Below are 26,881 nucleotides of genomic sequence, written 5' to 3' on the forward strand. Positions count from 1 at the left end.
TCACTATTTATTGGGCCTGTGGGGGGCTGTTTGGGCCTCTGTGTACTTGAAATGCCAGGGCCTATTCTCAATTCCAGTCCAAGCTTCTTATTTCCCATCATTGCACGTCAGCAAGTTGAGTCGAAGATTAATACCTGGTGTTGCCCAAGGCCTAACCCGTCGCACCCCACTTCATCCACCCAATTGGCGCACATGCAATACAGTCTATGTGCTGATTGGGTAGGAAAGGGTTACCCCCTGCCGCTTAGATCTGTCGTCACATTTTGCAGCAACTATGCAGTGGTGGACATGTAGTGTATGCTCTGAAGCTGCCGTACTAGCCATGGGCCCTGAATATTTAATTTATTTGCACATTACTGAATCACTATATAATACATAGGGTTATGTAATAAAAGGCACTAAGTTTGCCCAGGAGCAGTAACCTATAGCAACCAATCAGCAGGTAGCATTTACCGGTCACCTATTTAAAAGCAAACATCTTATTGGTTGCTATGAGTTACTGCTTCTGGGCAAACTTAGTGCCTTTTATTACATATGGGGGTACAGCCCTAACTCTCTGCTGCCTTTTTAATTAAAATGTTCCACCTTGATTGCCAAAGCTAATAAAATGAATGAATTCAATCGTTCCTCTCACATGGAACACTTGTGAATTATAATACACCCCCTGCAATAAAATGTAAGGACATCAGAAGTCCCTTTGAAGTAGCATGACCTGGATAAAGTTGCCTTGTGCTATTAATACTGTCACTGAGCTCTGTGGCGACTTCTAAAAGTATGATTTACAGCAAGGGTGTAGTATTCCATACGTGTATACTGTACGCGTGTTTGTAATATCTCGTGACTCAAGAAAAGGACAAGTACAGTAAAAAAAATTAAACCTGAGTGTGCAAATTTATTAGGGACCCGCAGTGGCCAAACCCAGTAACCGTTTACCTATAGTGAAGGGGGGGCCCTGAGATGGAAAGGCACGAGTGGCGAAAGGGGTGGGGCTGATAACGGGCTGCGTTTTGGCATAGTTGCATGTCTGTGCACGCAAGGGACTTTTTTTTTTTTTTAATTCATAGGGGCCCCAATTTACTTCTTGATAGGACCCATGTGATCAGGTAATAATGGCAGCTGTGTGTGGGGGGAGGGCCTTGATAATTTAGTAGTATGGGTCCCCATTATTACTGATGGTGGCCCTATTGCACACTATGGCAAATACATTTTCTCACACTCCCAGGTGTGCCCTGTGGCAAACTGGGCTGGGCATATGCACAGTATAGTAATTTTTGGAAGCAGTACAGTAAAAAGTCAGCAATTCTGATAATGGGAGGGCTACTAACAAAATAGCACCCACAGCATAAGGTTTCTGCACCCTCCTCAAAAGCTGCTACTGTCTCTATTGTAACATGACTGCTGATACCAGCTCTAAGGGTGAAGACACACAGAGCAACTAGTAGCAGCTACTTGTTGTGGCTACTAAAACAGACAATGCTGATCATTTACTGATAATTGTCTGTACATGTGTTTTAGCAGAAGCAATTCTCAGTATTGTCTATGGCAGGGTATTTTCTGGCGTTTAGTAGCTGTGAAACAGTAGCTGCTACTAGTAGCTCTGTGTGTCTTCCCCGTAACAAGTACCCTAGGCATGGCAATAAATGGGCGTCATGCCAAAATGCCTAAACTACAGTTCCCAGAATCCCTCTCTGAATCCAATTTCCAAAGATTATGATGGGAGTTGCAGTTCGTTAGCAGCTGGCTGGGTGCAGGGTGGATATTTCTGTCGAACCTTATTATTGGTTGTATTTATATTTATATAGTGGGAACATGCTTAGCAGTGCTGCACTCCTATGCTAATCCCTCTCCCGTGCAGCACCCAGGAGAGTCGTACTCATCTGCTACGCCTGCGACCATTTGCACATTGAGATATTGCTGGGATAATTACACTGCCGCGGTGCCAGCATCAGAAGTGCTTAATTACACACACTCTTTGCATCACAATGGGTATTTTCAGAGTCCAAGGTTTTATCCTCTGGAAAGGAAGCAGTGGGTACATAGGCTATGGGGGTGCTAACATGCCCTTAATATAAAGGGGGTAAGCTGTGCATATTTACACCCAACAATAACAAATGCATATCATATAAACCCCGAAACTCCACTGCAGATGAGGCTAAGCATTAATGACCCCCCTCAGCATCTGCACTATATGTATTAACTCCGCAGCCCTGTACCGGCCAGAGGGAAACACGGAGAGAGTGCTGCAGCCTCCAAGTACTCCCTGATGATCCATTCTGTGCCCTTTGATCCTAGGTATTAATAACCCTAACTTTTTCTCATTTAGATGCCGGCGCTTTCTGTCGGAAACAGTGTTTCATACATCATAATTAGCAGCTAAATAGAGAAACGCACTCCTCTTTCCAAAGGCACGATACATGGCAGATAGAACTACGGATATATCTTCGGGGGGAGATATTGATTTTGGCTTAAGTTGTATATATGGCTTTGTATGGTGTGGCTGAGGCATAAATGGGGCTGCAAGAAAATAACCAGCGCATTAGTCTAAATGTTCACCTGTTGGCTGCCAGTCCCACGAGGATCTGGGCATCCATTTATTAACCTGGTCTTGCTCTGCAATTTCATATGTACTTTCTTAGCACATTCAACCCTTATGAAACAAAGTTCTTTCTGCCCTCCTGAACCACTGCGGGCAACTGAAAGAAGCGGAAAAGATGGGTTCAACAAGGGAAAGAGCAGCCATCTACACAGTGGGCAAATGCATCTTGCTTGCCATTGCTGTGGCCAGTAGTAGCTCTACATAGAAAGTAGCTGTAGCCATAGACACCAAGAGCCACTCAGTTGCCGGAAGAGGGACCGCATCTGTAGATCAATGTTGTCATCGTCTGATTGGAGTCATTAATCAGCCTTGTAGATATTAATGACCATGGTATTGAGGCAGACTCACCCAGCTCTATTGTGGCATACTAGAATAGTAAGAAATGATGGTATTAATAAGGTGAGTTATTAATAAGGCTGCCCAAAATGGTGGACTGAAACACTCATCATCCAAGACAGCCTTCCAGTGCAGCTCTGGCTAGGGTGGTGGGAATTTGGATCCCATTGTATCTATGGCTTCATAACACCCACAATGCAATGCTTTAGATAAATAGCAGTAATCCATGAGTGGGTCTGGGTGTCAATAAATGGTAAATAACAGGTGAGATATCATCATGAAACATATATGGATCAAATGTCACAATAAATTTAATTTTATTATAAGAATTCACCCCTGCCTTCTCCATTGCCCTTCTGGCACTTGACGGATATGAGATTAGCCATCTGACTTTCACTGGGGCAAGTGACAAAAGGTCTGCCATTGTCTCCAGTGTCTATGGAAAACATATGGTGCTCCCTCTCCAAAACACGGGAATCCAGGACAATATGCTCTTATAGATCTTGGCAAAAGCCAAACCTCAACCCGGTCACACAAGATAATTGGCCAGGTCCGTCACTGTCATTTGTACTGGCTGGCCACTGCCCACTGGGTGTGGCAAGGGTTGCCCCATCCCAGGAAAGACGTAACAATCTTTCATTCTGTTATTTTTCTCCTTCCTTACTGCTTCCTTAGTGACCCCCTTGGCTCAACCAATCTGATTGCATGGGAATTGCAACCAATTTATTTCACAAATTTATATTAACCTGTGTGCCTGGTGTTACCAGCTTGGGGGATGGTGAATGAGCAGAGGTTTCATTATGGGATCATTAGAAAACACCTAAGCAAACAGCCTCAAAACAATCTGGAAACACTCACTTCCTCTCCTCATGCTTGGCCTGCCTCTGTACACGTGCTACTCAATGTTCCGAAGGCAGAATACTGCTATATTAACTGTTTGCTGGCAGGCCCAGCGGCTGCCAGTGTCACAGTAGGAAAAATTCTTAAAAATACAGGGATGTTTAAATGCCAGCTGATGTTCAACTACAACTCTCTGTATCAAAAGGCTGTTGGTTGGGATTTTGAGAGCTACAGATTACCATGAGCTGCCTATTGGTTATCCTTAGATAGTCACTTAAATTGTCTTTCAAATGGTTTATACATATTTATTTACTCACACTATATATAGGGCAAGTAAATAAATATGAAATAATAAATGTGTATGTATGTATAACTTTATTGACAAAGCGCTACATGAATATGCAGCGCTGTACAATCTTACAATATATACAGCTACACACAGGGAGGACAAGTGTCATAATTAATAGAATAAATAAATATAAATACAGATACAAGTCAATACCTGTGGTATGAGACACAGTAGGAAGGAGGTCCCTGCCCCATTGAGCTTATATATGTATATATATGTATAGATATATATTTATATAATATAAAAAATAGTCCATAGGGTGCACACCATTTGCAGCAACAAAACCTGGGTGCTAGTACCAAAAAAATGCACTGGAACAAGGACAGCACTCCTAGGATTTAAAGAATTGTAAGCAAAATGTAAATGCAAAAATATTCACTAATGTGTAATATAGTAGTAATACAGTGATATAATAGAATATTTGAGATATATATATATATATATATATAAAGGGCAAGTAAATAAATATGAAATAATAAATATACATATATATATAGATATATCTATATATGGATATACATATATACACTAGGATTCACTAATGTGTAATATAGTAGTAATACAGTGATATAATAGTATATTTTTTTGGTATTTATTTTAAATCTGAACCATCATTTTGGGGGTTATTTTTTATACCCATTCAGCAGAGCATGTCAAGAGGGCACTTCCTTTTTAATGGCACAATTAAAGGCTATCACTTCACTAGCCTCCCAGAGAGCTGTCGGGAGCAAGGTCTGGTGCTGGTTTGTTTTATTCTGAATAACACAGCGTCTGCTCTATTAACACTACACAAAAAAGCCCGTGATCTGCCAATCCCAGCAGCAGGCAGGAATTAGACAGCTGGATCCACCGAGGGGGTAGGAGCTGCCACTTCTATTCCTACAGAGGAGGATTCCTGCCTGCTGCCTGCAGCTCAGAGGTCCTGGATGGGCTTAGCTCTTGGTAGGGGGAAAATCCAGGATATTATAAAGCCTTTTGTAGCAGAGAGATAAAACAGTGCAAGCTTGGAAGCCACACTAGAGATCATTCTGTCACCCACATGGCTAATTATAGGATACACGCTGCATATGTGTTTGGAAACGTTATGTAATTTTGCTGCTGGGTGACTCAAGCAAATGCAGTACATTAGAAGAAGGTTAGTGGCGTTAAATACACACATATTTCATAAATAAAATAATCCCTTTATTAGTGAAAGTTCTAAGCCAAACAGCCAACACCTCCCCGTGCCAATAACAACAGAAAGTTGCATATAGCTGGATTAAAGTCACCCTTGTCTATCATGGAGCCCCGGTACAGAGCCAGCTGCTGCAGCACCTCTTCAAGTCCAATCTGCAAAACCCTTCACCTTCTTCAGGAAATCTGCACCGCAGAAAACAGGAGTAGAATGTGTATTTCTGTTGTTTCCACTGAGGTCTATGCACTGCCACAAACTGACTCCCCCCCCCAGCCAGTCCACCTCCCCATGATTGGCACTTCCACTCCAGCCTACATAAACAAAGGAGGTGTGAGGGCTCCTGGATGCTTTAGCTGGGCCAGCCAGATTAATTTGTCACCCAGGGAAACAACGGAATGCCCCGCTGGGGGGGGTTAGGACACTGGAGTATGGTAAGGATTTTACACAGTGCCTGTGGAAAAAGATGTAATAATTAGGTATAGGGTGTATATGTGTATTTACTGTATAAAAACTGTCTGATTTCTAATTTTACTGTCTAACAAGACAGTAGTGGGGGGGGGGGGGGGGCAGGGGATAATAATTTATTATCATAAACAGCACACAGACCTACATAATTGGTGAACTAATTAAAGCTAGAAAAAGGGGGGCTTTGACAGTACAGGAAGGGTAAGGGGCCACTGTCTGGGGGTATTATATAAATCATGGATATCCAGAATACAACCCTTTCACTGTTTTTGATCTGCAACTCCAACCCTTAGGGTGAAGACACACAGAGCTACTAGTAGCAGCTACTTTTTCACAGCTACTAAATGCCAGAGAATACCCTGCCATAGGCAATATTGAGAATTGCTTCTGCTAAACACACGTAGGGACAATTATCAGCAAATGATCAGCACTGTCTATTTTAGTAGCCAAGTAGCTGCTGCTAGTAGCTCCATGTGTCTTCACCCCATGCAACTCTGCGTAGGATGTGAGAGATGCAGTTGAACACCTGCCCCAGGGCTGCAGGTTGGAGATCTATCAATATCAAAACTGTCTGATTTGTAATTTTAGTGGGGGGAAAGGCAGAGGGTTAATAATTTATTATCATAAACAACACACAAACCTACATAATTGGAGAACTAATTTAGAATAAAGGAGGCTTTGACAATACAGGACGGATAAGGGGCCACTGTCTGGGGGTATTATATAAATCATGGATGGGCAGAATACAACCCTTTCACTGTTTTTGATCTGCAACTCCAACCCTTAGGGTGAAGACACTACTAGTAGCAGCTACATTTTTACTGCTACTAAATGCTTGTAGATTGTAAGCTCTTTTGGGCAGGGCCCTCTTCACCTCCTGTATCGGTTACTGATTGCTTTATATGTTACTCTGTATGTCCAATGTATGGAACCCACTTATTGTACAGCACTGCGGAATATGTTGGCGCTTTATAAATAAATGTTAAAGGAACAGTAACACCAAAAAATGAAAGTGTATAAAAGTAACTAAAATATAATGTGCTGCTGCCCTGCACTGGTAAAAGTTGTGTGTTTACTTCAGAAAGTCTACTATAATTTATATAAATAAGCTGCTGTGTAGCCATGGGGGCAGCCATTCAAAGGAGAAAAGGCACAGGCACATAGCAGATAACAGATAAAACACTATTGTATTCTACAGAACTTCTGTTATCTGCTATGTAACCTGTGCCTTTTCTCCTTTTTCCCAGCTTGAATGGCTGCCCCCATGGCTACACAGCAGCTTATTATATAAATTATAGTAGTGTTACTGTAGCAAACACACCAGTTTTACCAGTGCAGGGCAACAGTGCATTATATTTATTACTTTAAAGCTTTTATTTTTTGGTGTTACTGTTCCTTTAATAATAATAATAATAATAATGCCAGAGAATACCCTGCCATAGGCAATATTGAGAACTGCTTCTGCACACAGAGACAGTTACCAGCAAACGATCAGCACTATTTTAGTAGCCACGACAAGTAGCTCCATGTGTCTTCACCCCATGCAATTGCATGTGGGATGTGAGAGATGCAGTTGAACAGCTGCCCCAGGGCTGCAGGTTGGGGATCTGTATCAATACAGTATTACTACCATTGAAATAAAGGTAAAGGGTAAACCCCTCCGCTCCCGACCATACAGGCGGCTCTGGGAGTGACAGTGACAACATGTGGCGGCTGAGTAGTGAGAGCGGCGGATTGTGTACATACAGTACATTCCCACACTCGCACTGTATACAGTATAAACACGCCGAGCAGCCGCTGCCCAGCTCCCCCTTACCCCCCCCCCCCAGTCTCTCACACCCGCATCTTCCACACGGGGGGTTACCCGGTTACCGGCTGTAGGAAGCCGCTATAGAAAGCGACGAGCGGACTCGCTGCTCCCACCTTAAAGGCTGCTGGCTGCGTGACGTCACGACGGAAATTTACCAAAGCCAACAGCGCGGAGCCCGGTCGGCGCTGATTGGCCGGGAGGCTGCTGACGTCGGGTGACGCTTGAGGCTTGTAGTGTATGATAGCGCTGGAATACTGAGCCCACATAAACAAAGGCACATTGGAGGGACCGTATCACTGCGCTCCGGCACTTACGGACATCAGCGCTCCGCTCAGGGGATGTGTACCCGCCTGCATGCATAGAGGCGCCGCTCCCACAGCACTGCAAGTAAGTGCCCGCCTGCCTGCAGCCTGCCCTCGGCTTCTCTTACTCCCTCTGCGCTTCCCTACCTGCCGCACACTTTATCCAATGCCATCTACTATGGGCACAGCTACTACTTATACCTACTTATTACATATATATATATATACACTCACATACATACATACACATACATACATACATACAACTTACCTTTAGTTATATACAACATTCATACATCCATTCATTATACCTTTGCGCCCAATGTAATGACTGCTTGCGTTGGAGAGGGCCTGGGGCTCTAACACTTTTTGGAAGGAGGAAAAAAAAGTTTGGCTGTGCAGCTTACTGCATTATTCTATTGTATCTGAGATAGGTGCTATAGGCTGTGGCTTGGAAGTACCAATCTCTATTGAGCAGGTGTATTGGGAAAAGCTTCTATATTTGGTATTTCCAAATGGTATTTCCGCTCAGCTGGTCAGGGGATATGGTCTGAATGAAGGGTATTTAATAAGCATATAGTTAGAATTAGATATTACTTTATACTATATATAGTGGCCAGACTGTCCCTTCATTCTGTACAATGGATATCAATACGAACCTATTATTTATATTTTATAATACACCTGTGTGCTTCTTTGCCTAATGCATTGCATGTGTTATTAATAACATTGTCCTATTCATGTATACTGTGCATACCCCCCCCCCAGCTGAGTTATTTTAGGTTACTGAACTAAAAAAATTGTTGCCTTATCTACTAGCCAGCCCATATCTAAGTCATGGCAATAAATCTGATTAATCAGATTTATATGAGGCCTTCTCAAGACACACCTGACGTTTATTCTTAGCCTGTCAAACTTTTAAGGCTTGTCGTGATATGCTGCCATTGATCTGCTGACCAGAGCTAAAAAAAAAAAAAAAAATTCTGCACACACCTTAAAGCAAGTGCTTGTGATTCAACAGAATGCCTTTCTGTGATTTACAGAATGAAAAGGCACAGAAGAAAAGTTAGTAATAGCTATTGTCCTGTACAGAATTCCCTTCACACCCCCGCTGCAGATTCCACGTTGTGGTTTTTACCCAGCTGAAATACTCATTTTTAAAAAGCCCCAGCGATGGCAGAATTAAACGTCTGTTTGTGGCTTGGCGATGTCACAATGGGCATTGTCGCAGCTATAAACCGACCAACTCGATTTCTCTTTCAGATAAACGTGCTGACAAGCTGGGTTCTTCTAAATCGAACGATTCTAATCTTGGAAAGTTTGTTCCGACAAGAAATACAACACTGTCCTCCTTTACCTACATCGAAAAACCCCACAGCCCGGCAGAAGGTTTGTCCCTTTATTTGTGGAGAGCAATTATATTGGCTAAAAGGGTAGTGGGTGGGGGGGGGGGGGCGATTAAATTGGGCAAGGGTAGTGTATGGGGTTATCGTTAATGGTAATCGTCTGTAAGGAATAATTACATAGGGAAGCGCTGAGATTTTGAGCAACAATTTCTAGGGCGATTGAAGTCCTGTTGGGTTACAGACCGGGGGTGTTCTCAGTGGGGTAGACGGCAAGAGGGGTACAATGGTGATGGGAAGTATCCAACTGAACAGTATGGGTATCTATTCAATTGTTTCATTTACAGCCATGCCCTGTGTTCAGGCTCAGTATGGGTCATCGCCTCAAGGAGCCAGCCCAGCTTCCCAGAGCTACACTTACCACTCTTCAGGAGAATACAGCTCCGATTTCTTAACTCCAGAGTTTGTCAAGTTTAGCATGGACCTCACCAACACTGAAATCACTGCCACCACTTCTCTCCCCAGCTTTAGTACCTTTATGGACAACTACAACACAAGTTACGACGTCAAGCCTCCTTGCTTGTACCAAATGCCCCTCTCCGGCCAGCAGTCTTCTGTAAAAGTGGAAGATATACAGATGCACGGCTACCAACAGCACGGCCACCTACCGCCCCAAAGCGAGGAGATGATGTCCCATTCAGGCTCAGTCTACTACAAACCTTCATCGCCCCCCACTTCCAGTACCCCCGGTTTCCCTGTCCAACACAGCCCAATGTGGGATAACCATGGCTCTCTGCACAGTTTCAATCAAAACTATGTGGCCACCAGAGGAGGTCATGTCCCCAGGCTTTCCTTGTTCTCTTTTAAACAGTCTCCACCTGGAACGCCTGTGTCTAGTTGCCAGATGCGGTTTGATGGCCACCATGTGTCTATGAACCCCGAAACCTCAGGAGCCCACCATGTAATAGACGGACAGACATTTGCAGTCCCCAATCCCATCAGAAAACAGGCATCTATGGGCTTCCCTGGGCTACAGCTTGGTCATGCGTCGCAACTAATAGACAGCCAGGTACCTTCACCGCCTTCTAGAGGGTCTCCATCAAACGAGGGTCTCTGTGCTGTTTGTGGGGACAACGCTGCTTGCCAACACTATGGAGTTCGTACATGTGAAGGATGTAAAGGGTTCTTCAAGGTAAGTACACAATTGCTTGAAGCCATCACGTTGGTGATGAGTTGGTGGGACTGTCCACCATGAACCCAACTGAGTTGGCTGCTGAGCTCCATGTAGGGTTGTTGATTTAATCATAGTGTTTGTTAAATTTTAAAATTCATACCCAGTGCCCCCTTCCTAGGCTTCAACTGGGCAAACTAGTCGCTCGATGGGACCTTTATTTTTCCATGCAATGTATTTGCATGTACTTTACCCAGCCTTCCCCTTCAGATAAATTGGTTAGGACAGAGAACCGTGTCTGAGCTAACCAAGTGGAACAGAATTCCCTATGGTGAAATTAAGTGATCTCTTTATTTCACCATCCTGATTGAATAATCTTATCATTGGAAATAGAGAATTCTCCAAGGGCTGTAAATAATATGAATGCCCACGGATTTGTATTTACTGAGCGCTTTCTCCTTTCTCCTCTTGGCATATAAAAAGCCAGCCAAGAGCTGCCAGGGACAGCTGAAATGTTAATGCTATCAATTTGCCTCTGTTAAATGCCATGCACAAAAAAAAAAAAAGAGAGACAGAAAAAAAAGATATAAATTCCAGACTTTTTATTTTATTCTCAGCTCTGTGACACTGGGTGTAAAAAGAATGTAACAAACGAGTCTAATTCCCTCTTCCTTTCCCTTACAGCGCACAGTGCAGAAAAATGCCAAATATGTTTGTTTAGCGAATAAGAACTGTCCGGTGGACAAAAGGCGTAGGAATAGATGTCAGTACTGCCGGTTCCAGAAGTGTCTGGTTGTCGGTATGGTCAAAGAAGGTAAATGTCGCGCTAATGCGTTATTCCCATGCACTGCGTAATGCCTATGTATTATAGTATTTATATCTGTATGTAATATGTTTGTGCATAGGTTTCTGTAAATAGCATAAGCTAATGACTTCTAATTGATATGGAGGTAGGGATGGAGCTACAAATTCCATCAGCCTTTGGGAGATGTAGATTAAAAAGAGCGGGAGGGCCGCGGTTTGGACATTGGAGATTCGCGGATTAGTAATAATCGATGGAAATGATTGTGATTGGTAGATAATATATCGATACCCTGAGAGGCTGTTAACTAGATAACATATAGGTGATAATATGTTTATGCATCATTGGGTTATTATATGTACATAGGCCGCCGGAGACAGTGATGATAGATAGATGATAGATAGATGATAGATAGATGATAGTAAAAAAAAAAAAGTAAAAGAGAGAAAAAGAGAGAGGTAACAGACGTACAGACTTCTGTCTGGATTTAAAAGACAGATCGATAGATAGATAGATGATAGATAGATAGATAGATAGATAGATAGATGATAGATAGATAGATAGATAGATAGATAGATAGATAGATAGGTAGGTAGATAGATAGATAGATAGATAGATAGATAGATGTTTAAGTAAAAGATAGATGCAGGGAGAGAGAAAAAGAGAGAGTTAACAGGCGCACAGACGTCTGTCTGGATTTAAAAGACAGATCGATAGATGATAGATAGATGATAGATAGATAGATAGATAAATTTAAAGAGACAGAAAAGCTAGCAGATATATTGCAATTGTACACACGTTATATGTTTATATGCCATACTGATTGCATGAATATGAGATTGTGTGGAACGTTATGCCACTCACTTTTATGCCACTGCGACTCTAACAAATCGTGCCGACATTAACACACACATACACCAAGAATCGTTACTAGTCCAAACTGTTTTCTGTAGGATTTTCGAGGCATACACTTTATACTTGAGTTTGGGCGCTGCTTAGACACAGTGGCCTTTTCCACCTTTTTGCGGAGCAGAGGCTGGCAGCCCCCACCGATCTCACACACACACTCAGATTTCCGTGCCAGCGACTGGCAGAGTCCCGGGTCCATGGCACGCAAGCTGGAGTCAAGGCTGCCTTTGTAATGAGGGAGAGTAACAATGAGAGGAAAGAATGTGAGTGGGAACTGAATCCTGAACACCCTGTTTCTTGTCTTCATTGCAGTGGTCCGCACAGACAGTTTAAAAGGTCGGAGGGGTCGCTTGCCATCTAAGCCCAAGAGTCCCCAGGAACCATCGCCCCCCAGTCCCCCAGTGAGTCTGATCAGTGCACTAGTGAGAGCCCACGTCGACTCCAATCCGGCAGTGAGCAGTCTGGACTATTCTAGGGTAAGTGGGGGCCTTGGCAAAAGGGAATTCTGTGGCTCTTGGTCAGTATTGGGGTACATGGTGGTGGAGCTCTTTGCCTGGGACCTGCGGATCTTGGGCTGCTCAGTCCATAGTGTGGAAGTGCATTCACTGTCTTGGGGGTTGCACTGCTGGGAAGCGCTATGTTCTATCTGGAATGGATGGTATCTGCAGGCCTTGAACTTCTCCGTTAGCAATAGTTGCACTTTTCCCTGCTTGGGAGCTGGTCTATGTGTAATGTTAGGACTTGGGAGCATGTTCTCTGCATGTCTGGGTCTTTTGTTGGAACTTGGGAGCACATTCCCTGCGTGGGTATAAGTTTGGGTGTAATGCTGGGACTGGGGAGCACACTGCCCTGCCTGGGAGTAAGTCTGGGTGTAATGCTGGGATTAGGGAGCCCACTGCCCTGCCTGGGAGTAAGTCTGGGTGTAATGCTGGGATTAGGGAGCCCACTGCCCTGCCTGGGAGTAAATCTGGGTGTAATGCTGGGACTGGGGAGCACACTGCCCTGCCTGGGAGTAAGTCTGGGTGTAATGCTGGGACTGGGGAGCACACTGCCCTGCCTGGGAGTAAATCTGGGTGTAATGCTGGGATTAGGGAGCACACTGCCCTGCCTGGGAGTAAGTCAGGGTGTAATGCTGGGATTAGGGAGCACACTGCCCTGCCTGGGAGTAAGTCTGGGGTTAATGCTGGGATTAGGGAGCAAATTCCCTGCCTGGGAGTAAGTCTGGGTGTTATGCTGGGACTGGGGAGCACACTGCCCTGCCTGGGAGTAAGTCTGGGTGTAGTGTTGGCACTGGGGAGCACACTTCCCTGCCTGGGAGTAAGTCTGGGTGTAATGCTGGGGTTAGGGAGCACACTGCCCTGCCTGGGAGTAAGTCTGGGTGTAATGCTGGGATTAGGGAGCAAATTCCCTGCCTGGGAGTAAATCTGGGTGTAATGCTGGGATTAGGGAGCACACTGCCCTGCCTGGGAGTAAGTCTGTGTGTAATGCTGGGATTAGGGAGCACACAGCCCTGCCTGGGAGTAAATCTGGGTGTAATGCTGGGATTAGGGAGCAAATTCCCTGCCTGGGAGTAAATCTGGGTGTAATGCTGGGATTAGGGAGCACACTGCCCTGCCTGGGAGTAAGTCTGGGTGTAATGCTGGGATTAGGGAGCACACTGCCCTGCCTGGGAGTAAGTCTGGGTGTAATGCTGGGACTTGGGAGCAAATTCCCTGCCTGGCAGCAAGTCTGGGTGTAGTGTTGGGATTAGGGAGCACATTGCTCTTTCTGGGAGTAAGTCTGGGTGTTATGCTGGGACTGGGGAGCACACTGCCCTGCCTGGGAGTAAGTCTGGGTGTAGTGTTGGGACTGGGGAGCACACTGTCCTGCCTGGGAGTAAGTCTGGGTGTAGTGTTGGCACTGGGGAGCACACTTCCCTGCCTGGGAGTAAGTCTGGGTGTAGTGTTGGGACTGGGGAGCAGATTCCCTGCCTGGGAGTAAGTCTGGGTGTAGTGTTGGGACTGGGGAGCACACTGTCCTGCCTGGGAGTAAGTCTGGGTGTAGTGTTGGGACTGGGGAGCAGATTCCCTGCCTGGGAGTAAGTCTGGGTGTAGTGTTGGGACTGGGGAGCACACTGCCCTGCCTGGGAGTAAGTCTAGGTGTAGTGTTGGGACTGGGGAGCACACAGCCCTGCCTGGGAGTAAGTCTGGGTGTAGTGTTGGGACTGGGGAGGACACTGCCCTGCCTGGGAGTAAGTCTGGGTGTAGTGTTGGGACTGGGGAGCAGATTCCCTGCCTGGGAGTAAGTCTGGGTGTAGTGTTGGGACTGGGGAGCAGATTCCCTGCCTGGGAGTAAGTCTGGGTGTAGTGTTGGGACTGGGGAGGACACTGCCCTGCCTGGGAGCAGTAGGTATAAGCACAGTGCGGGGGTGTGCGCTGCTTTGCGATGGAGTAAGTAAGGTGGGGGCGCTTCCCTGCCTCGAAGCTGCCAGATGCCACCCCCATAATGCTAAACTGATACAAACCAATGCATCCTGTACATCCCCCAAGGCATTATATCTTAGGGGGCAAACTGTGCTGAGCAAAGGTATAGCCACATAGCCAGTTAGCCACTCTCTTTTATGTAATCTTTATCGCCATTGCGCAAGGTTTTGCGCAGTATTAGGTATGCATGTATTATGCTTTATTTCCATGTGGACTTTGCTACGGTGTATTATTTGTGTAGTTTGCAGAATCTGCTACCCTTCTGCCTTTGCGCCTTACAAAATCAAGTGCTGCACTAATGGACGAGCTTTTTCCCTGTGTATGATTCCAATGTTAGCGCACAGCATGCACTGTACTTCGTACATGTCTTTGAGCCTTTATAGTATCAGTGACCCAATGGCGTTGTACTAATATTTCCTGTGCATCTGTCTCCTCACTGTTGCACTGTGCGCCTTATATCTCCCCACTGCCCAACGTACAACTAGTGCATTCTACATCACGACTTTACTGTTTACTTTCCGGCATTTACACGGGTCAGTGGACTAATTAATGTAAATGACATGTGATGAACCCTCTCTTACTCCTAGTATCAGTAATGCTCTTGCACAGGGCGTTGCTCTACAGTACATACATAGTACATACAGTGCAGCGCTAGGGGATATGCTGAGTATATTCCTTTCACTGTTCCTTTTGCAATTGGGTAAATCGAATCCACGATTTTGCAGCACCCTTCCCACCATCTATTCGTGCAACAATATTGTAAATTCCGATTAACTCTTAAAATCCCATTGACCCTTTCTGTGTACCCTTTCATCATACACTGGGAATCCTGCGCTAACAGTTATTTTCCTTGGAAATTCACACCTATTCCTACTTTCTGCCCAAGTGAATTTACACTAATAACTGGGTTTGCATTAACCCTTTCCGAACATGCCCGGTAGATCTGCCCAGGCCTGTGTGTGTGTCAGTCACCCCCTTCTGTTTAATTACAGGCAAAATCGTTGTAAATTCTACTTGCGTGTGTGGCATTAGAGATTTATAAAGCAAGCGCAGACCTTATGGCTCCATCCATGGCTGAGTTAATTGCAATGGGCACCTTATTTTCCTGCTGGTCACAGGCATTTTTAATTGTTCCCAAACAAATCTCTCTTGGTGTAACAAGGTTAGCAATTTCACGGGTTATATATTTTGGAAAACCTCATTAAGAATCTTCCCTCTCCATCTTTAGTTTCAGGCTAACCCAGAGTATCAGATGAATGGAGACGATACACAACACATCCAACAGTTTTATGATCTGCTGACCGGTTCCATGGAGATCATTAGAGGTTGGGCAGAGAAGATCCCAGGATTCTCTGAGCTGCACAAACAGGACCAAGACCTGCTCTTTGAGTCTGCTTTCCTGGAACTTTTTGTCTTGCGACTGGCATACAGGTAATTACCAGATTAGGGGCTTAATTGTTATATCTGCTCCCCTTCTTTCAAGGTCAATTGATTTGCATTTTATTGTCTCTGTAATAATTAGGAGGCATTTAAATGGACATTTATTCTTCCCACACTAATTAGTTTTTTTTTCTCCCCCCCCCCCCTCTCTTTATTAATTGCAGGTCTAACCCAGCAGAGGGTAAACTCATCTTCTGCAATGGGGTTGTACTCAACAGACTGCAGTGTGTTCGTGGTTTTGGAGAATGGATAGATTCCATCGTGGACTTTTCTTCCAACTTGCACAGCATGAACATAGATATATCAGCGTTCTCCTGTATTGCAGCCCTGGCCGTGATTACAGGTCAGTATCTGCGATCCAAACGCGTATTTTTAAGTTGCGCATTGCGCGATACGTGACGCGTTAACTATGTAATTAATAAAGAGTCATTCATGTTTGATATATAATTTTTTACAGAGAGACACGGATTGAAAGAACCAAAAAGAGTAGAAGAACTCCAGAATAAAATTGTAAACTGCCTCAAAGACCATGTGACTTTTAATAATGGGGGGTTAAATCGGCCCAATTACCTTTCCAAACTCTTAGGGAAACTGCCTGAACTTCGCACTTTGTGCACCCAAGGACTGCAACGCATATTCTACCTGAAGCTGGAAGACTTGGTACCTCCACCTGCCATCATTGACAAATTGTTTCTGGACACATTACCGTTTTAAAGACTGGTTTGATTAAACTCTAAAGAGAACATTACCTGGCTGTAGGACATGGTAACAGCTTCAGCTTGTGTGCCAAAAAATATGCCAGCGGACTACCCTGGCACCTCTGCCAATTGCTGAGGGATTCGGGGCACAGCAGCGGCTGGCATGGATTCACCAATAGGAACAAGACACTTCTTCCCAACTTATTTTTGTTTCTTTGTTTTTTGTTTGGTTATTACTTATCGGCTGCCATCAATCGTTTCTTTTTTCTCTAAATCGACGACTGCTGAATAACTACTAGCGCAAAGAAAAGAATTCATTGAGACAAAGTATTAAGGTGCCCACCCATACCACCCCCCCATTTCTGAAGGAGGGAGAGGGGAGTTGGGGGGGGGGCGACTGACAGTTTTCTGTTGTAAAAGAAAGCTTGTAATAAATTTGTTTAACTCTATGTTAAGTGGATGGCATGACAGAAGGCAAAGGCTTGTATATGTATAAGATACACAGTTTTAGCTATTTTTAATGATATTGTGCCTATTTATGAATAAATATTAAACCGATTCTAAAAGCTGTGTTTGCAAAACCAGATACAAAGAAATAAAATTAAATAAAAGAAAAAAAAAACCTAAAAAAAGAAGAAAAAAAAAAAAGAAAAAACAGTTATCTGACTGAAAGGGGAGCATGTTTATACCTACTAGGTCGGGGAAAGAAATGCTATAGGCAATTGCTATTTCAGTAATGTCTATATTATATAAATAGTATTCAGACACTATGTAGTCTGTTAGATTTTATAAAGAATTGGTAGTTAGGCGAGGTTCCCATTTTTCTCAGCTGTAATATACCCAGAACAGAGGGATTACATAGTGTTTGTAACACCGTCCAACATTCCTTGTTTGTAAGTGTTGTATGTACTGTTGATGTTGGGAAAAAAATGACAAAAAACTTTATATCTTGAATTATTTTCTTGTCCAAGGCGAAACTTGCATGCAGACTTGCTTCAAACGGTTTCCAGAGTGCACACATGCAACAACTGCCTGGAAATGACTGAGCACTTTGACATTTTTTTAATGTCTTAAATATGTCAGTTAATATATTATTTCATGTTTCAGTAAAATTTGTTATATTGCCATAACCTCTAGTATGTTTATTTTTTTTTGGTATCTCCTCGCATTAAAACAAAAGAAAATCAGAGCATTTTCCCTCTTATACCATTTTCAGCCTTCCTTTCTGCATTATTTTTAAACAAACAAACTAGGAACAAATCTGTAAAATCTTATTATATATAATGAGTTGTGTGTATATGAATTTAAAATTACAAATAATATCACAGCCCCATCCCAGGCACTTTCTCATACACTGAGCGCTGAAACATGGTTAGTTTTTAATCTATATATAGAGAATTTCTATCTGCAATACATTGTTGCTACTTTTAAAAGGTAATTAGTGACACACACACAACCTGGCAAGGTTTTCCAATGAGTTTCCTATAAGTAACCACTGTGTAATATTTATACAGCATCCAAAGATACCCCCAGGCAATACTGTGACAAACATTTCTGCTCTGGAATTAGATTTTAGATTGTTTTGTTGTGACAGCAATGAAAATGTTTTTCTCTCAAAACTCTGGTGTTGTGGAATGTAATTTAACAGTTCGAAAAGCAGTTTGAAGGCGCACAGTTACTTATATATATATATATAGAGAGAGAGAGAGAGAGAGAGAGAGAGAGCATTTTACAGTACAATAACAGGATATTATTAACACTATCCTAATTAGAATTTAGAATTATCAGAAAAAAACTGGATATTTTATATATTATCCTACATGTTCTGAGTTTAACGTGGGACGAAGCTGTTGCTGAAAAAATACTGCGCTTTTGTTTCCTAAATCCCCCCCCCCAAAATATCATTATTAGTATTAGAATAGACTTTTACCCAGACACTAAAAACCTTTATGACCCCCGAGAAATAATAATAAAAAAAATAAATACGAATTCGCCTTGCACTCTATAATTAATTTGAAATCTGTTGGCTGGATAGAACTCAGGCAGTTCATATATTCTGAATTAATTAACCCTGTCGAATAATAATTCTAAAACATGTTAAGATAGTATTCAAAGGTAAAAAAAAAAAATTTTTTTGTGGTATTTTTGATGTTTTAATGTACCATTATCCATTTTTTCCAAGACAATAAAACACGCAAGCCTTTAAACTCTTATCCAAAACCATTTTTATTTCTCACTTCTTTTTCCTGGGAAAGCAGGTTACTCTGCAGCTCTCTATCGATTCGTTCCTTTCCCCTTACTATCTTCTGTTCTTCCTTTCTTCTTCAACATCAGACATTCACTCTATTTAGGACCAGCGATCAATAGCAGAGATTTAATACAAATATTTACCTGCCTTTCATTGGCACCGAGCTCTAATGTTCCAGAGTTCCATTTAACTGCTAATCCCCTTTGAAAATCAGTATATCAAGTACAATGCAATTATAAGCCTACCAGCTAAATATATCTTTCTCTATATATATCTATATATATATCTAATATATATCTATCTATCTATCTATCTATATATATATATATATATATTTATTTAAAATGGAGCAGAGTCCATAGAATTTTCCTTCCTTGAGCCAGCATAAATGAATTGTCCCCGAACATCTTGAGTTTTTTCTTTTTAATTGATTTTTTTCCCTCCTTGGATCCCATTAAAATTCAACGATGTTAAAAAAATAAATAAATCAAATAACGCACAGTTATCGCCTCATTGCATCGAAAATAAGTTTGCGGTCGGGAATAATATCGGAGCCTGTTAGTTATAAGGTATACAAACGCTGGCGGTTAATCTGTGGAATATATATACCTTTACATCGCTATTAACCTGACATCTACATATTTACCCAGCACGATTTTAATGTAGAATTGATCGAGGGAAAATTTCAGTGAATGTCAGGGTTGCGACTGTTATTGCTGCGATCGCGGATTCTTGTGTCTAAACGCGAGTATAAAGCTCTATGGACTTGGGGATCAGACACAATGGTTTGTTTGTTGCTAAACTCTGCACAATACCTTATTGTGGCATTAACATTTATTTATTTTATAATTTAACATCGCATATTCGGCATTGCTGCTGGGAAAGCGAGGAATATGTTATTACTGATGTGCACTTATGTTTTATAATAGACCAGATTCCACCTGTACAGACATTAAGATACATTTATGTATTGGGATTCACATAGATTTAAGGGAAAGGGTTAAGGTGGAATGTTGCCTTTTAATCCTGCTCACCGAGTCAGGGCTATTTGATCCGCTGGGTCGGGTTTCGTCGCCTTCGGACTATATTTAGGGGCGCTTGAATTCTGAATTTCGAACTCGAATTCTGAAAGCTTCTGTTTTGGGGAGTTTGCTCAGTCACTGGGGGAAGGAGGGGAGAGAAATCACCAGCTTTGGTTCAAATCAAGTGCTGCCTCTTTGGCTTTATTGTAATTTCCTTCGATGTAATTTAGCAACAGATATGGTGTATGGGGTTAAACAAATAATTACATGTGACGCACAGGTTTGCGCTAAAGAGTCTAATTACAGTTAACAGCATAATTACAGATTTCATGCTGCTAAACCAGGAGCCTTCAGCATTCGGTACACACTTATATATATATATACCAGCTCCCTGGCTCTGTCTCACTCGCTTCTACTAGAGGATTTGGGAGCTGTTACTTATACAGGGATGAGATTGAGGCATGGCAGATTGGCTTGCAATTGGTTAGAGGCAGGTGAATGTGCTGGAGAAGTAGTTCAAGGGCTTATGGATACGGTGGGGGGAGAATATGGGGACTAGGAGTGTAGGTAATGATTGATATGCTGGAGAAGTAGTTTAGGCGCTTATGGATACGGTGGGGGGAGAATATGGGGACTAGGAGAGTAGGTAATGATATGCTGGAGAAGTAGTTTAGGGACTTATGGATATGGTGGGGGATAATATGGGGACTATGAGTGTAGGGAAAGATTGATATGCTGGAGAAGACATTTAGGGCTTAATGGATATGCTTGGAAAGAAGTTGGGGGCTGATTATGTTGGGAAGGGGGTTGGTGACAGAAAGGAGTTTGGGGTTGAGTGATACACTTGGGAAGGACAAATGGAGGAAGGACTTTGGTTTCAGATGAATATATTGGTGAAGGAATTTGGAGAAGGTTTTAGGAAAGTCATTGAGAGGGAGTTTTGGGGCTGATAGCTATTCTAGGGAATATGTTAGTTGTTAAATGCTGGGAACGTATGTGGAAGCAATGGAAAGGTGTTTGGAAACAGGTAGATACACTTGGGAAGAAGTCTGGGCACTGATGGGTATGCTGGGAAAGGAATTTGGTGACTGATACACTCTATACGCTAGGGAAAGAGTTTGGGAATTGATGGATGTAGCTGGGAAGGAGATTTGGAGAAGATGGATATCGTGGAAATTAGTTTGCAGACTAATGGATATTGGGGGAAAGTGTTTGGGGCTGATAGATATTTTGGGGAAGAAACCTAAGGGACTGATGGTATGGGGAAAAGAGTTTGAGGACTAATGGATATGGGGGAAAAGGTTAGGGAATTGATGGGTACAGGGGACAGGCTTTGGGGACAGATGACTATTGAGGGGAAGGATTGGGACTGATAGGTATTTTGGGAAAGATGTTTGGGGACTGATTGATATGGTGGGAAATGGTTTGGGGAATGATGGACCTGTTAGTGAAATGGCTGGCTGGCAGGAAGAGTTTTTGCTGATATCAAAATGATAAGAAAAAAAATCAATTATTCACATTGCATTGTGCATTTTATTGGTAGGTTGATGTATATGGTTCTCGAAAGTTGTTGCAGAAAGCAAAACCCAGATGTTGTTGTTTTGCAGAAATGATGTTTAGGAATGCTGGGAACTGTAGTTCCTTGTGAGACCACCAAATTATTGGATGTTCCTGGGTCTTATGGAACATTTTACTAATTCTTTCTAGACTGTGAGAGTTACATAGTTACATAGTTACATAGTTACATAGGGTTGAAAAAAGACCAGTGTCCATCAAGTTCAACCCATCCGAGTAAACCCAGCACACAACCTATACTAACCAATCTATACACTCACATACATAAACTATATATATACAACCAGTAATACTAACTGTAGATATTAGTATCACAATAGCCTTGGATATTCTGCTTGTTCAAAAACTCATCCAGGCCCCTCTTAAAGGCATTAACAGAGTCTGCCATTACCCCATCACTAGGAAGGGCATTCCACAGCCTCACTGCCCTCACCGTGAAAAACCACCTACGCTGCTTCAAATGGAAGCTCTGTTCCTCTAATCTATAGGGGTGACCTCTGGTGCGCTGATTGTTTTTATGGGAAAAAAGAACATCCCCCATCTGCCTATAATCCCCTCTAATGTACTTGTACAGAGTAATCATGTCCCCTCGCAAGCGCCTCTTTTCCAGAGAAAACAACCCCAACCTCGACAGTCTCACCTCATAGCTTAAATCTTCCATCCCCTTTTTCAGTTTAGTTGCACGTCTCTGCACTCTCTCCAGCTCAGAGAAAGGAGAAAGGCATGGACATTAATAACATTAACATGCTCAGCTCTCATCCATATGCCCAAGTGACAAATCCTATATCTGCGCACAATGCCCTTTCTCTTCACCCTGCATGGATGCCAATCACAGAGGCAGCCCAGAGCCACTCTCCTCCACTTGCACTTATACAATTCCGAATCCTATTGACAAGTGGATTCTTTCTCTCCCAGGCAGCCGTGTGTGATTAAGCACAATCTCCTGCAAATACGGCACAGACAGAAGCACAGCTGCAGCAGGAAAATGAAATGTAGGGGCAAGGGAGGTGTCAGCCTGGCAAGGTGATTTGCTTTTAAAGAGGGTGACCCTGCTAGTCTGGGTGCCCCTACCTGGCCAAGTTGGGAATAGACGGCTCCGGCACAAAACTCCTTTCTGAGCTCTCCATGGTGCCTGTTAAAGGGAAAGAATGAACCAAGGAGTCAGGGTTTGTGCTCCATTCAGTCAGAGTTTTGAGCTGCTTTCTAGCACATTAATGCCAACACCATTTATATAAAAGCGACATAGGAAATTGTTGCAGCTATGGGAATTGTCTCATTGTATAATTCCCCCATTGCCATCTCTACTGAGACATGTGGGGTGGGGGGGGGGGGGGGCTGTTGTATTAGCTTTTGTTTTGCTTTGTGTATCTATGTGTAACCAACTTGATAGTAGGTATGGCTAGCAGCAAGCAATTGCCAATCAGGGTTGGAGGCCATTCATAATTCAAAGGGTAACTGCGCCAACGGGTAACTTCTAGGGGTGCAACGAATACACCATTTTGGGATTTGGCCAAACTCTGAATCCTTTGTGAAAGATTCGGCCGAATACCGAACCGAATCCGAACCCTAATGTGCATATGTAAATCACGCTACTGAAAGGGTTAAAAAATGTTCAACTTCCGTGTTTATGTAATGTATGTATGTACATCTTTATTTATAAAGTGCTACTTATGTACGCAGCACTGTACAGTAGAATACATTAATACAAACAGGGGATTATTAAGATAACAATACAAAGTATAACAATAAATACAGATAAATACAAGATAAATACAGTTGCAATAAGTTAAGAGTCAAAGACACAAGAGGATGGAGGTCCCTGCCCCGTAGAGCTTACAGCTCCCCAACCCCTTGGAAGCATAGAGGTCCCTAATAGCCAATCACAGCCCTTATTTGGCACCTCCATTAACTTTTATGGTGCTTGTGTTGCTCTCCAAGTCTTTTTATATTTGACTGTGGCTCACGAGTAAGAAAGGTTGGGGAGCCCTGGCTTACAGTAATGAAAAGCAGTCACTTGATTTAAAGTATTCATATATGGAATCGGTTTAACCAGGACCATGGATTCAGCCAATGCTGAATCCCAAACTGAATCCTGGATTTGGTGCAGTGGGGTAACTAAAGGGGACCCATAGCAATATTATTTGGCCCCGTAATCCTTGGAAATAAGACATTTTCTATGAACATATATTGAAGCTTATGAGACATTGCCCCTACTGCTCCCCCAATAGCTCCAGGGCCCCCCAGCAGTCGCAGGGTTTGTTTTCTCTATTTATCCTCCATTTTTACCCCCCAAGCTATGACTTCCATCTATATTCTTAGTATTTTTGGGACCCAGTAATGAAATGTGAGGTTGGCAGATATTGCCACCATTTACATGTGGTCTATTCCAACTTCTTGACTTGGCAATTGGCGCAGCAGCCCCTTCCCAGAAAGTATATATCTGTAGGACACAGGGGAAAATTTCTCCTACTTTTCCATTGCAAAAATCCACTGTCTCTATAGCCCCACAAGCAGAGTGTGTGTGTGTGTGTGTGTGTGTGGGGGGGGGGGTCGGTCTACCTTTCTGCTTGCACCCCAAAAACAGCTGAGCCAAGCGGAGGTAAAGAACCTGTGATTCTCCAAACTATTCCCATCCCAGAGGTATCTGAGAAACACAATAAAATGCATGGAGTGGGCTTGTTCCTCTGGCAAAATGATGAATGCTGCTAATTTGCAAAGCCCAAACTAACTAAATGAAAGGTTATGCATTCATTTAAGGGAATTAATCCCCTCACATTTGGGGCGATTCTGATCGTTACATGTTGTCTCATTAACAGCCGAAGGGAGCCGGGTACCGCTGCTCACAGAATCTCATTGGCACCACTTAGGGCACTTTGGTACCAGAAGTAGGAAACACAGATTAACCCATTCAGTCCCCGGCTATGAAGCAGTTCCGGCATGACTGTTTGTCTAATCAGAATTATAAAATAACAAAAAAAAAGGAAGCTTTGAATTAAATGTAGATCCAGAAAGTACTTTTATGTGATGACTATGTAATGTTAACCATGAAAAGATGGTTGCATGTAATAAAAGCAAACCTCTGATTGGTTGCTATGGCGAAGTGCACCGAGGGAAACTTGCCCTGTGTAATTAAATGGGTATATATTTGCTTGTGGCCACCATCATTTTCATATATTATGCAAAGTAGGCACCCGGGGCAAGTCACAGATTATATATATATAAAATGTATATCGTAACCGAGTTGCAATCATATCAAAACATTGCTGAATTGGCCATAAAGTCCTAGTTCCAAGAATATCTAGGATATCAAAGGGAGGTTCAGCCTAGATCTTGCTCTAATGACCTCCAAGAAAAGCTTAGAAGTAACTAAGAAAGCAAGTAGACATTTTCTACCCATATGTCCCTAAATGACCTTCAGGCTGGGTCCTTGTCTCTCAGCCCCCCAGCCAAGTATCTCAACCCCCAACCAAGTCTCTCAGCCTCCCAACCAAGTATCTCAACCCCCAACCAAGTCTCTCAGCCCCCCAGCCAAGTATCTCAACCCCCAACCAAGTCTCTCAGCCTCCCAACCAAGTATCTCAGCTCCCCAACCAAGTATCTCAAGCCCCAACCAAGTCTCTCAGCCTCCCAACCAAGTATCTCAACCCCCAACCAAGTATTTCAACCCCCAACCAAGTCTCTCAGCCTCCCAACCAAGTATCTCAACCCCCAACCAAGTATCTCAACCCCCAACCAAGTATCTCAACCCCCAACCAAGTATTTCAACCCCCAACCAAGTCTCTCAGCCTCCCAACCAAGTATCTCAACCCCCAACCAAGTATCTCAACCCCCAACCAAGTCTCTCAGCCTCCCAACCAAGTATCTCAACCCCCAACCAAGTCTCTCAGCCTCCCAACCAAGTATCTCAACCCCCAACCAAGTCTCTCAGCCTCCCAACCAAGTATCTCAACCCCCAACCAAGTCTCTCAACCCCCCAACCAAGTCTCTCAGCCCCCAAACCAAGTCTCTCAGCCCCCCAACCAAGTCTCTCAGCCCCCAACCAAGTCTCTCAGCCCCCCAACCAAGTCTCTCAGCCCCCCAACCAAGTCTTTTAGCCCCCCAACCAAGTCTCTCAGCCCCCAACCAAGTCTCTTAGCCCCCCAACCAAGTCTCTCAGCCCCCCAACCAAGTCTCTCAGCCCCCCAACCAAGTCTCTCAGCCCCCAAACCAAGTCTCTCAGCCCCCCAACCAAGTCTCTTAGCCCCCCAACCAAGTCTCTCAGCCCCCAACCAAGTCTCTTAGCCCCAAAACCAATTCTCTTAGCCCTCCAAGGGGGCCAGGCCCACAGTTTGGTTATCAGAGGAGTTTGGACAGAGAAGATCAAAGTCATCAAAGGACATCATCAACTAATTTTAATTATCAGGTGCCCACCTAGTCTAGTGTAATCCTGCCTGAATACCTGCCACTCTGTTTGTAGGGAGTCATGGCTATAAATAAGGTGCTGAAGGTCTCCGGGAGGGTGACATTATTTATAGAAGCAGATACAGCTGTCTGATAAATGCTAGTGACCAGGGAGATTAACATGAGGCCTTCCCAGAGCTACAGGCTTGTCAGGAATATTCCTCCCTGCGCACTGAGGTGCCATCTACACCTCACTTACAGACCCGTCGGCAACTGGATTTGTGGGAACATATGGGACATGGGCCGCTGTGGGACTGCAGGGATCACTCACAGACACAAGGAACGACTGCCGCCCGAGAGGGGGAATGTGACCCCCGCTGCTCCAGCAAGAATTCAAACACAGGGTCTTCAGGTGCTTTGTATAGATATGGGTGTGCTGCTATCTATCCGTATATCTATCTATCTATCTATCTATCTATCTATCTATCTATCTATCATCTGTCTGTCTATCTATCTATCTATCTATCTATCTATCTATCTATCATCTGTCTGTCTGTCTATCTATCATCGATCTACACTAATATCTGTCTATCTTCAATTATCTATCTGCTATCTATCTATCTATCTATCTATCTATTATCTATCTATCTATCTATGTTATGTCTTTCTTTCTTTCTTTCTTTCTTTCTTTCTTTCTTTCTTTCTTTCTTTCTTTCTTTCTTTCTTTCTTCATCCTGTTTGTCTATCTTCTACTATCTATTTACCTATGTAATCTTGCATAGGGATTATAGAACTGTAGGAAGCATATCTAAATATCTATCTAATATCTATCATCTATCTATCTATCTATCTATCTATCTATCTATCTATCTATCTATCTATTATATATCTATCTATCTATGTTATGTCTTTCTTTCTTTCTTTTTTCATCCTGTTTGTCTATCTTCTACTATCTATTT

General features: G+C 43.2%; 1 protein-coding gene across 2 annotated transcripts; it reads left to right on the plus strand.

The window, feature by feature from the left end:
- Positions 1-7,805: 7,805 nt before the first annotated feature.
- nr4a2 (nuclear receptor subfamily 4 group A member 2) lies at positions 7,806-17,827 on the plus strand. 2 transcript variants are annotated; one of them, XM_012969938.3, is made up of 8 exons: positions 7,806-7,957; positions 9,136-9,261; positions 9,741-10,407; positions 11,071-11,200; positions 12,410-12,573; positions 15,788-15,990; positions 16,164-16,342; positions 16,457-17,827. In XM_012969938.3, the coding sequence occupies exons 3-8, from the start codon at positions 9,754-9,756 to the stop codon at positions 16,711-16,713; spliced, it is 1,587 nt and encodes a 528-aa protein (XP_012825392.1). In that variant the 5' UTR covers positions 7,806-7,957; positions 9,136-9,261; positions 9,741-9,753; the 3' UTR covers positions 16,714-17,827.
- Positions 17,828-26,881: the final 9,054 nt, after the last annotated feature.

This window comes from Xenopus tropicalis, chromosome 9, assembly GCF_000004195.4.
Source record: "Xenopus tropicalis strain Nigerian chromosome 9, UCB_Xtro_10.0, whole genome shotgun sequence".
Taxonomy (NCBI): domain Eukaryota; kingdom Metazoa; phylum Chordata; class Amphibia; order Anura; family Pipidae; genus Xenopus; species Xenopus tropicalis.